The following is an 11,856-nucleotide window of genomic DNA, read 5'->3' on the forward strand; positions in this document are numbered from 1 at the left end:
CAAATCTAAAGATTAAGATAAATCCAAGTTTTTGAGAAAAATTCAAATATTAAATAGAAAAGAAAACTGATCAAAATAGCAAGTTTGTTATTAAAATACAAACCTAACATACACTTAAAATGTCCCTATATGTGTTTATTTATTTTTTTAAAGAGTTTATTTGTGCGTTGAAGGATAGCATCGTGATGAAACACTTGTCGTGTTCAAGATGTAATCAAATATTCAAATTAAACCAAGAGTAAGAGTTTGTTTTTTTACATTAATTTTTGTTGTCTTGATTTATAAAATTAACTATTAGTCTTATGGAAATATTTTTCAAAATGTCAACAAAAATATTGTTAATTCTGATTTTTTTAAATAACTGTGGGTGGAATTTGTGGCCATAGTCATTTGACTAAACATTTTTATACTTTTTATAACTAACATTTTAGCCAGTATATCTCATGGAAGAAATTTCAGCAATTCTGTTATCAGAAGATCAATTTGTGTTTATTTCTTAATTCTTTGGAATCTTGTATATCAAGTTATTTACAAAATATGAAATTCATTCAGTCTTTTGATGTGACCCAAGATCAATTTTTTGCTGTTCGGGTAAAATCTAGAGAAGTTTCATAGACTTTTACTGAAGTATAGATTTCAATAGACAAATATAAACCAAGAATTCAAATAAATAGGTTGGCACAGAAGAGTTCACACTAAGAAAAAAAACAAGGGCAACATCTTCAACTGATTTTGGGGGTACGTAATAATCTCTTCAAACATTTCAGAAAGGGCAAAATGACTACATGAGCATATTTTGGATAATTAATTAACTAGTTAATTAAATAATTATATGTAAAATGTTCGTAAAGAAAGTTTTTTTCATCACAAATATCATCAATTTACCTTACCAGAGACCGCAAAACTGAACACAGTGTGTTCTAACACAACATCTCTCCATATTTATTTCTTTCAGCTATATGGGGCTTATCATATGTGCCCCAAAATTAAGTTGTCTGCCCATAAAATATTTTGTTAAAACAGATATGAAATTCTGGAGAGCAATTGACAATTTTTATTTCATGCTTCAAAAACAGCTTTCACAAAGAGTGATCTAATAATAATCAAAATTCTTATTAGTTCTTCCAGGAAGGGGCATTGACTGCGAATAACTGTCATGTTTACCAAAACTCTCATTTCTCTGACTTTACAGAAAGTTTAATTTTTTTAAAGTAAAAACATATTACATAATCCAATCATAGTTACCTAACTCTACTTTTCTAGATTTTAACTAATACACTTTGAAATACCAAAATCTTGACTCAATACTTAAAAAATACAAAATAACTAGATAAGACTAAAAATAAAATCTTACAGCTCAGTATCTGTTTTGTTTTTGCAGAGCTACGATGTATTTTTCCCAACTCAATCACAAAAATCCGACTGAGGTGAATGAAATCAGCTGGAGACTCTTGTTTGCACTGAAATACCAAACAGATAATTCAATTATTACTATTGTTTGTGTATCAATCCTTACTATTATAAAAAAAATATAATGGCGGGATTGTACTGAAATTTTGGCATAGACATTCTTCGACAACGTTTTGGTGTAGCGCGTGATGAACCCATTCCAGATCGCAGATCCATATCACGTTGGGTGACTGCATTCCGGACAACAGGGTCTGTCATGAGTGGTAAATCTACTGGGCGTCCACGTACGACAGTTACTCCACAGAAAATTGAGAATGTTAGAGCGTCAGTGCTTCACAGTCCGCGTCGTTCCACCAGGCGTCGTGCTAAAACTTTAGGCCTCAGCCGTCGTTCGTTGCAGCGCATTTTAAGCCGTGAGTTACAGTTTCACCCATACAAAATTATGATCACGCAAAAGCTCTATGATCGTGATTTTGAGCACCGAAGACGATTTTGTGAAACAATGTTGGACATTTTGTACTCTAATAATGATGTTGTGCTTTTAATGTCAGATGAAGCCCATTTCCATTTAGACGGCTATGTCAACAAACAAAACTGTAGGTATTGGGCAGCAACTAATACCAGAGAATTGCACCAAAAGCCTCTTCATAGTGCTTAAAGTAACAGTCTGGTGTGGAATGTCAAAAATTGGGGATTGTTGGTCCTTATTTTTTTGATGAGAACAACGCTACAGTCACTGTGAACTCGGAACGTTACGTTAACATGCTACGTAGTTTTTTGGGGCCGAAACTGCGAGAGTTACGTGTAAATCGAGATCGAATTTGGTTTCAACAGGATGGGGCCACGGCCCACACAGCCAATGACTCCATGTGTGTCTTAAGGCGGATGTTCCCCCACTACATCATCTCGCGTTTTTGAGATGTCCACTGGCCTGCTAGATCACCTGACCTCTCAGCCTGTGATTTTTTTCTTTGGGGATATCTAAAGTCAAAAGTCTACGTAAACAAGCCCCGAAACTTAATTGATCTGAAGGAGGCAGTCAGTGCGGAAATTATGGCAATTCAAGAAGAAACTGTAGTGAAAGTGATGGAAAATTTCAAGGAAAGACGTGTGGAATGCATCACCGAGGAAGGACACCATCTTCCGGAAGTTATTTTCTGTACATGAATTTTGGAGGTATTTCTTGTAATTGGGTGCCTGGGAGCATTTAGTTACGTAATTGAATAAAATTAATTTGTAAAACTGATGGAGTTATAGTTATTTAAAATCCGACCATCCTTTTTGCGCCACCCAGTACTTATAAAAAAACAATTTCACTTTATTCTAAATTATTATCAATTATCAATTATTCTTTAAACCTCTGAGAGACATTAATATTAAATTAAATTAAATTCTTACCAATTCTTTTAAAAATATGTATATTTTAATTAGAAATAAACTATCAGCTTAGGTATCACAGAAGATTACTATGGATAAGACATAATTAGCAGTAAAAGTAATACAATACAGACTTTAAACTTTTGCTCCAATAATCTCTGCTATTTTCCCAGAATTCGACAAGAGCTTTTTCAATCTCTCAATGTCTTCCAACAAGATTCCACCCTCCTCCAAACTGGACTTTACTATTTTTTCTTTGTCATGCAGTTGGTTTTTAAGTTTTTCCTTATCTTTTTCTGCAAAATAAGAAAACAATTTAAATCTGCAAGATAATGTTCTACAGGAATGTTTAAACCATAATTTGAAATAACAAAGTGTGATGGTTTTGGTTTAGGCAAATTTTATGAAATTAGATTTTTAGGTCTTTTCTAAAGTTCACTTTTATGGTAGAATTAATGTTGTTTCTCATTAAAAATATTACCTCCATTGCTCTATAAACTCCCAAAATGTTTCTGATTGACAATACAGTAATTCATTCCTGCCAATTCATACTTCAGGTCCTTGGTCACCCCAGCACAAGTCAACCACCTCAATAGATACAAATGGACTTTATTAGAGTAACGACAATGAGAGAAACAAACTTATTTTTGATCTGAAGGAAACAATTAAGATTAATTAGATTTACACTGGCTAATACATACACTTGTCCCTTAATATGTATATATAAATGCTTTTCAATTGTGAGAATAAAGTGTAAAGTTTTCAGTAATACCTAAGCGAACATATGGCAGCAGTAGTGTCAACAACTGCTGATATTGACAGCCCAACACATTCCATCTGCCACCACTGACCTACCTCAATCGCACAGCTCTGGCCGTAATAAATACATTACTACAGTACAATACTGTAACATCATACAACCGCCAACAGTAAGTAACATAAATTAGAATTTCAAACAATTCTCACTTACCAGAACCATTGAATATTCAAATATATTAACTTTCTTAATTCAAAATGCTATCAAATTCCCTTGTGGTTGCTGTGTAATAATTGGGGTTACATTTTCCGAGATAAAAAGCATTGGCTCCTGTAATATGTGGTAAGGTACTGGTTGTTAGAAAATTGCTGAAAAAACTTTTTAAAATGGGCTGATACTGAAATAAACTCATGAAAATGTCATACTTGTAAAGTGTAATGCAACCACGTCAATCACTTCCAGATTCTCAGAGTCCAGATTGCCTTTTCACCTCAATAAATGAACTAGAAAGCATTCTGAATAAAAATAACATACTAGATAATGATGCAAGAATTAAAATGGGTGCAAAAATTGGGGTAGCACTCCTTGAGGAAACAACCTTTTGAGAGAAAATAATATTAGGTACATTTGAAGGTAAAGTAGAAACTTTAGAAGAACAGATTTAAAAAATGGAAAATGAAGAACATCAATATCATAAATTCAACTGGAGAAAGAGAAAAAACTTCATTTAGGTATGTATCTAAAAAGAAAGTAAGCTCTCAAGAAGCTAAAAACTCAGAATTGCTTGCACATAAACGTAGCTATGGTGGGAAGGGTTGATTCAATGTGAATATTGGGTTTAGCTCCAGTTCACCTTTCTCTTAGTGCAGCGTCTGGAATCTGAAGCTGTCACAGACTTCACTCCTGGTATCTGGAGTCATGTTCTTCTGAAGAGATCTAAAAGAAGTCAGTGACAAAGAGCTCAACATGAAAAATTTATACCGTTTCGACAACAGAGAAACTTAGAGTAGAATATATAGTGTAGTCTGGGTGAAGAGGTTTTCTCACTTATTCACAGGTGCACAATTGAGTGCACTACAATGTTTTATGCACAATTTCTAAGCACGGTGGAGCAACTAAGTTTTTTTACATATAACATACAAGAATTTCGAGTTAGAAAGTTAATATATTATTATTATCTCTTCAGATAAACATGACTCCAGATTCCAGGAGTCAACTCTGTGACAGCGACAGATTCCAGACGCTGCACTGAGAGAAAGGTGAACGTCAAAATATTCACTACCACCTACACTCAAAATTCACAGAATTGCATACTTATAACAAATAATGAAACTTAATCCCTCAGCCTATAAATTGCTCCTCAAACTTGCTAGTCGAACTTTCACAGTTGACGGTAAGGTTGGAACATGTAGTTAAGGACTTGACAACACAAGTTCAAAATATATACTGAAGTTCCCCCTTCAAAAACATGTACAAAGTACAATACCACAAAATAATTTAAAACAACACACCAGTGAAACCAAATAAAAACACTACTAAGGGTACAAATACACAGACATAACTGTTGGTATTAAAGGTTTTTGCAAGCCTCAACACGGAGGAGTCCCCTGCCCGATTTTACAGAGCTGGCCTCTTCTTCTTCCATGGTAATGTGACTGAGATATAATGCTGCTATCCTTCCTCATGATGGATGTAATATGGGATCTCAACACGAGGAAGCCCTTTCCCAATCTTACCCATCCTCGCTCTTCAACAGCAGCAAAAAAGTCCTTTTAGGACTAAATACAATGAGAACGTTTCTTCTGATTCTTGACCTAAGTGAACATAAAAGAAGGCATTTGTTCTCTACTGTGATTCAACCTTTGAATTATATAAAATGACATGGTAAACTGGTCTAACACTTACCACAAGACGACAAACTTGCATTCAATTGGATGTACAGCGTCAGTGCCCTTGTCCACCATGACTTTACGCTCAACTTGGCTCATTGCTTCCCATGGGTCAGTACCCTTGTCTTCCATCTTCACCACTTCAAAATATGTTGGATTCTTTTGCATCTCTTCAATTACTTTGGCCTTGTCACTTGCGTTAATCTTATTGGATCCCGGAACAGTGCTGTTAAACTGGACGTCCTGAAAACGATAATGAAGATAATGTAATTCTATTTATATGTCAATTTTAAAAGGCGAATGAAATAGGATTAAAAACCGTACCCATTATGAATAACCTTTCTGGTTCAGCCTGGAGAAGTAGATAGATTTTGTGACACCAAAAAATATTAATAATTATTTTATGTGATTTACATGTATCAATCCATCTGAGATGGAAAAAATTATCTATAACAAAAAAGTTTAAGAAATGTTATAAGCATTCCAGAATATTTAAAATGTTTTCTAGGTTCATAACTAAAAAAGTTGTGAATCTTTTAAAAGTTTTAATGGCCACCATATTGCAAAGAAATATGTTTCAGCGTTTTTTTTGCCAGTTCTTGGTGATTAAAAAATTCTTATGGAATGTATAATCTCTAAAACCAATTGAGATAAAAAAATGTTTATTCAAAAACAGTTTAGGAGATTTTTTGGTTTTGGGCTCTGGGGGTCATGTTTGCTGAAGTTATATAGACATTTTCCACAAGTGTTATCATGAGAACAATATTGTAATGTTTTTACAGATTGTTTTTACAAAATTGATATAAAATGAGTTAAGAAAGTTTGTTGTATGAATCTGTTTTTTAGGATGCATATATTGCTTTATTTTATAAATTTCAGAATTATTTATGATAGAGACGATTTATTTATCCAATTGTAAAATATTAAAACTGTAATATTCATAATTGTACAATCTACATCTATACTATATACACAAATCTAAAGATGTCTCTGTGTGTTTGGTGTGTGCTTTACTCAATTAAAGAAAACTACTGGACAGATTGTTCTGAAATTTTACATAGACATTCTTAAGGTCATTTATGGTTAACATACAGGTCTATTCCTATTTTGAAAATCCCTCTGGGCTACGCCCCAGTGGTCTCTAATGTAACAAATATTATTAATTGAAAGAGCCTGTTTAAATGTAATCAACTAGTGCAGCCATATATTTAATTAATTTAACTTCTATTGTTTACAAATGTAGTCTTGAGAACATAGAGTAAGCTTGATAGTAACATTTTTATTTCAACCTATTCTGCAACCGCTGTTGAGCTTAGAGTAAGAAAATATCTAGATAAGGAAATGAAATGTTTTAGTGAAAATACTTTTTTAACTGTACATTTTAGTAAATATGAAGTATGCAGTGCTTGGTTAGTACTGTAATGCAGGTATCAAGGACAATGTTACTATTCAACATTTACTATGTATTTAAAGACAGTTATGAAATTAATTTTAGTTGTGTTTTGATAAAAGTTGGTTTCTCAATGTATATATACTGTATTTTCTTGATCGTGACAAGGTAAAATTTAACATTGGTGTGGAAATATACGAGCACTCGAATCAGAAGTGATCATACACATGCAAAGTCTAAGAAATTGTGTGCGAAGCGCGGGTAACTGCTACGTTTACTTCTCAGTTAAACCTCACCGGTTTAAAATGGTCACCTTGCTGATGCACCAAAGGGCTCTCCACGAACAAGACATTGTACTGGGGTGTGTCTGTGTACTGTTCATCTTCCATTGAATCTAAAATCAGATCACAAAATATTCAGCTTGAACATTGTTTTTGTAAAACTAATAACTAATCAGGTTACTAACTGCAAACAGTTCAGTAATATTTTACTTACTTGTCCAGACTTTAAAGAAGTCCAATCTGAGTTTCATGAAATCAGGAACAATTTTCTTAGAAATTAAAATTTTACCATGATAAACAAGAAATCCCTTAATTGTAAAATAAACTAAAAAGTATTCAAATAAAACATAAAAACCCAAGTAAACTAACTATTTTAATAAAAATATTTACTAAGGATCATTTAAATTCCTAAAAGACTTTTAATAGCACTATGAAAATATTACAGGAATCATGAAACTCCCAGAAAAATTAGGATGTATTCAGTTTTCATATTGAAACCTATGTTTTTTTTTTATCTCATAGCCAAGTTTTAAAATGGGATCTGTTCATTATAAAAAGGGTGGAAAAGGTAACATACTTCTTAGTTTTATGATTAGGAAAATAAAATTAATACCTTCGAGTGGTGGGAAGGAATGTTCAAGAGACATCTTAAAGTTTATTTAGGTTGTAAAAACATAATTAAAAAACTAAACAGACAACACAGTGACTTAGATGAGGCCGTTAAAAGGAATCAACATATTTTTAATACAGGCACAGTTTTTGTTAGTAAAATTCATGAAAACTATAAGAAAACTCGAATATGGATAAAACCAAGCGCTTAATACATTATCTTGATTTAAATTTTACTTAAAGAAAAATCAATTATAATTATCCAAAATTAAATAAATTATGTTAAAATAGCTCTGGGGTATTTTTATACAGTTATAAATGTATAATGGGGTTTAGATACATTTTTGTGCAACCTAAATTTAGTGGTGACAACTTTTGTGGTTTTGTTTTGTAGTCTCACCTTTGGTTTACTCTTTTTTTCATATTGAGGGAAAATAAATATTTGTTCCTTCATTTATTGGTTTACAAGAAGGGTGTTACAATTTCCAAATTTTAAGATGAACTCTAACCTTCAATTTGAAGAATAAAAACATGCAAATGTTACAAACGTCTAGTAGTATATAATGATTCTCTAAATGCTTTTTTGATTTTTATTACAATGATTTAAATAGGAATTAGGATTTTTTATATTATTTACAGTCTTTAATAAGTGAATGAACTACATAAATTCCTAATCATGTGACAAGCTAGTTGAAAATAATTACAGTATTGGCACTTGAAGAACAATTTAATTTTAATATGATACCAAAGAAAAAATAAGGTTCCCTAACTTTAATTACTCAACATTAAGTGTGAAAGAAAGGAGAGGATTCATGTTTAGACAGTAAAACTAGTATTTCATGCTAAAATAAAATTTAATTGGACAAAAGATAGAAACCTTTAATTTGGTATGCTGCCTCATTGTCTGTGAAAAACGAAAAGTTTTTCTCCCTTATGTTGAGGTGAATATGTTCGTACATGATGCACTCTGAAATCACAATAAGGATCACATATAAGCATCAAATTTATGGGTAAAAATACAGTCTTGAACCATCTAAACTCATCACTCTACAGAAAAATCCCTATAAATATGCAATCAACTTCATCCATTAATCAGAGGCTTTCTATGCTACATTTTTAATGAGCCACCAATCTAAATTTATTTTTAGCTAGATGGATGCACACCTTTATAGGCTTTTGAATAAGGATTTAAGGAAGGAATATGAATAGAACATGATTTTAAAGCAAGTGGGCAATGGGATTATGACGTAAAACAATTTTAAAGTAATTTAAATTCTAAACATATTTAGAAGCCTGGTGATACTGCTCGAGGGAGAGCATGTAAAAGGTGAAACAGCACTTTGAACAAGAACGGGGCTTACGGAAGAACATCTTCTTTGTGACCTAATGTCACAAACCCAAAAGTAGAGAGGGTCATACAGCAGGATGTTGTGATTTTTTATCAATGACCTTTGTATGTACTTCCAGAAATAAAAGTGGAAACAACGTATTTACAGGTATGGAGTAATAAGAAACTCAAAATACTGAATCCTACTAATTTACCTGATTGTCAATCGTAGGATGAGTGGTTGGTGCCAGGCCTATACAATGGAAATGTTACAATCAGAGATTGCACTACTGCAGAACCCGTACAGAGTTTTTGAGGTGACTACTACTTTTGGCGGGCTATGGATGTATGTTTTGTACAGGGTAAAAGTTTTGTCACGGAACGTCACGCATCACGCATGTTCGCTCTGTAGCCGCTAGGCGCGGGACTATCGCGGCCATGTTGATGTCAGCAGTGCGTTTCTCCGTTCAGTGGCTATATATGAGTCCTAGTGAGGGGTTACTATCGCTCCTTGTTGAAGTGACTACTTCTTTTGGCGGGCTATGGAAGTATGTTTTGTACAGGGTAAAAGTTTTGTCACGGAACGTCACGCATCACGCATGTTCGCTCTGTAGCCGCTAGGCGCGGGACTTATCGCGGCCATGTTGATGTCAGCAGTGCGTTTCTCCGTTCAGTGGCTATATATGCGTCCTAGTGAAGGGTTACTATCGCTCCTTGTTGAAGTGACTACTTCTTTTGGCGGGCTATGGAAGTATGTTTTGCACGGGGAAAAATTTAATCTTGGAAGAAAATTAGTTTTTTATGTTGATTATAATAATTATAACCTTTACGCAGTTACATTGGGCCTTACCTTATATTCACTTAAACAAAAAAAATGTATAAAAACAGATTTTAATAGAAATTTTGCGGAAGAAACGTCAAAACCGTTAATTCACTTTTTAAAAGATAAATTAAATTAAACAATGTCAAACGATAAAAAACTACTTTAGAAGTTTTATTTCTTATTTCAGTTCTCATAAAGCCACAATTTCTAGAATATAATGACTATGGAAATGAAGCAATTATTTCGGAAATACAAGATGGCAGTGAAAATGATGCTGACCAAATTATAGAACGTAACACAAACGATAATAATGAAAATGTATAATAATAAAATGATGATAATATTATGAATAATGAATTATTCCGCCAACTGAATGAATTTGATATTTTCTTCCAAGTCAGATAAATTAAGTTTAAGAATCGTTAAAACTTAATAATATTATAATTAAGTTCATTTTATAAACCTTATGAAAAAGCAAAAATAGCTAAACATTATATGCAACTAATTACAACTATGTAGGTTCTGTGCGTTATAGTTACAGCGGGGCCCCCAAAAACGTGCATACGTTCATTCCGTTCAACAGGTTATTTCGTTCTGGTCGTTCCTTCGTTCGTTTCATTCATTTCGTTCAGTTTTTCTTTTTGGTAACTGCTGACCGATTAAGAATAAAACCGTAACCGTAATAGTAAACAGGGAGAGGGGGGGCCTGGGTATTATGAAAAGTGCTAAAAACTTAATCGGTTGAATATCAAAAATGAATTATTTTTCATAAACGAGCAATATGTCAGTTTGATTTTTTAGTAATATCTTCAAGACATTTATAAGGGAATCATCAATCTTGATGTAGCCTATATTTGTCTTTAATATAAATTTCTGGATGAAATTAAAGCTTGATTGTTATACCACTTATATAAAGTACATGTAATGTGTACAATGGCTAAAAACATACAATTTTGACAGATTTTCTTGATCGTGGCAAGAAGGTAAACTCTACATCGGCGTTGGAAATATAATTCACTTGGACCAGAAGTGCTCATGACATGGGCAAAGCTTACGAAAAGCTTGCGAATCCGCGAGAATCAGCTAGTTATATATAAAACTGGCAACTCCATTTCTGAGATTCATCCTTTCGCTTTTCTTCGCCGAACGGAATATTAAATGCTCTAACATGGCGTCATAGATGAAAACCCAGATAAAGCACACAAGTCTCGGAAACACAACCACATAAGGTAATTATGGTGTAGAAATGCCTACTTTTTATGGTTGTTCGTGAACGATTGAAGGAAGGGCGATTTTGGTGGTACACACCTTAAGTAATGTTAAATCTCTATAGAGTGTTACTAATGTACGAAGGGAAGTAATGCATTGTGACACTATATTCTACAAGGTAAAAAGGGGAACCGTTTAATCTATACGATGTATTAAACACTTAATAGAGGAGTTTCCAAAACAACATTCAGAGTTTTACAGTTTTAAGGTGATAATGATTGCGATGAAGGTAATTTTGATCTCTTAAATCTATATATATAAATGTTTAGCCTACCTCTTTGGATGTGGAGTTTTTTACTCTTTTTATCTTCTTTTTCGTGGAAAATATTTTTGACACGAATTCAAGTTTATTTTTTCCTTTTGGATCCTGGCGTCGTTCATAATTGTGATACTGCATTGGTCTGAAAATGAGAAACGGTTATAAGACAACAGCTAAACTTCTAATCTAGTCTACAGCGCGCAAAATTGTCAAAGTTTGAAAATTGTGATCTTTTTAACCTGCCCCCCCTAATGGGTAAGTTACGTGTATTGAACGAGTATTTATGTTCTGTGCTTCAAGATGTTGTTAGATAGAACTTGGTTGCACTATTTGGTATGCATCCCTCAAGGACACCTGAAAACTTGGGGTGGTAAACAACAACCAATGACAACAGAAGTACATGACATATCATGTATTTGGTAGCACATACGTTCGTAGCTCTACGCAACTCGATTTCCTTTCTCA

General features: G+C 33.2%; 1 protein-coding gene across 1 annotated transcript; it reads right to left on the reverse strand.

Moving 5' to 3' along the window:
* Positions 1-2,928: 2,928 nt before the first annotated feature.
* On the reverse strand, positions 2,929-11,543 carry LOC124373223. The gene is made up of 5 exons (XM_046831617.1): positions 11,407-11,543; positions 8,591-8,680; positions 7,120-7,217; positions 5,450-5,676; positions 2,929-3,083 (listed from the first exon to the last, which is right to left on the reverse strand). Coding segments are annotated over exons 2-5 (408 nt in total). The 5' UTR covers positions 8,673-8,680; positions 11,407-11,543; the 3' UTR covers positions 2,929-3,082.
* Positions 11,544-11,856: the final 313 nt, after the last annotated feature.

This window comes from Homalodisca vitripennis, unplaced genomic scaffold, assembly GCF_021130785.1.
Source record: "Homalodisca vitripennis isolate AUS2020 unplaced genomic scaffold, UT_GWSS_2.1 ScUCBcl_5106;HRSCAF=11671, whole genome shotgun sequence".
Taxonomy (NCBI): domain Eukaryota; kingdom Metazoa; phylum Arthropoda; class Insecta; order Hemiptera; family Cicadellidae; genus Homalodisca; species Homalodisca vitripennis.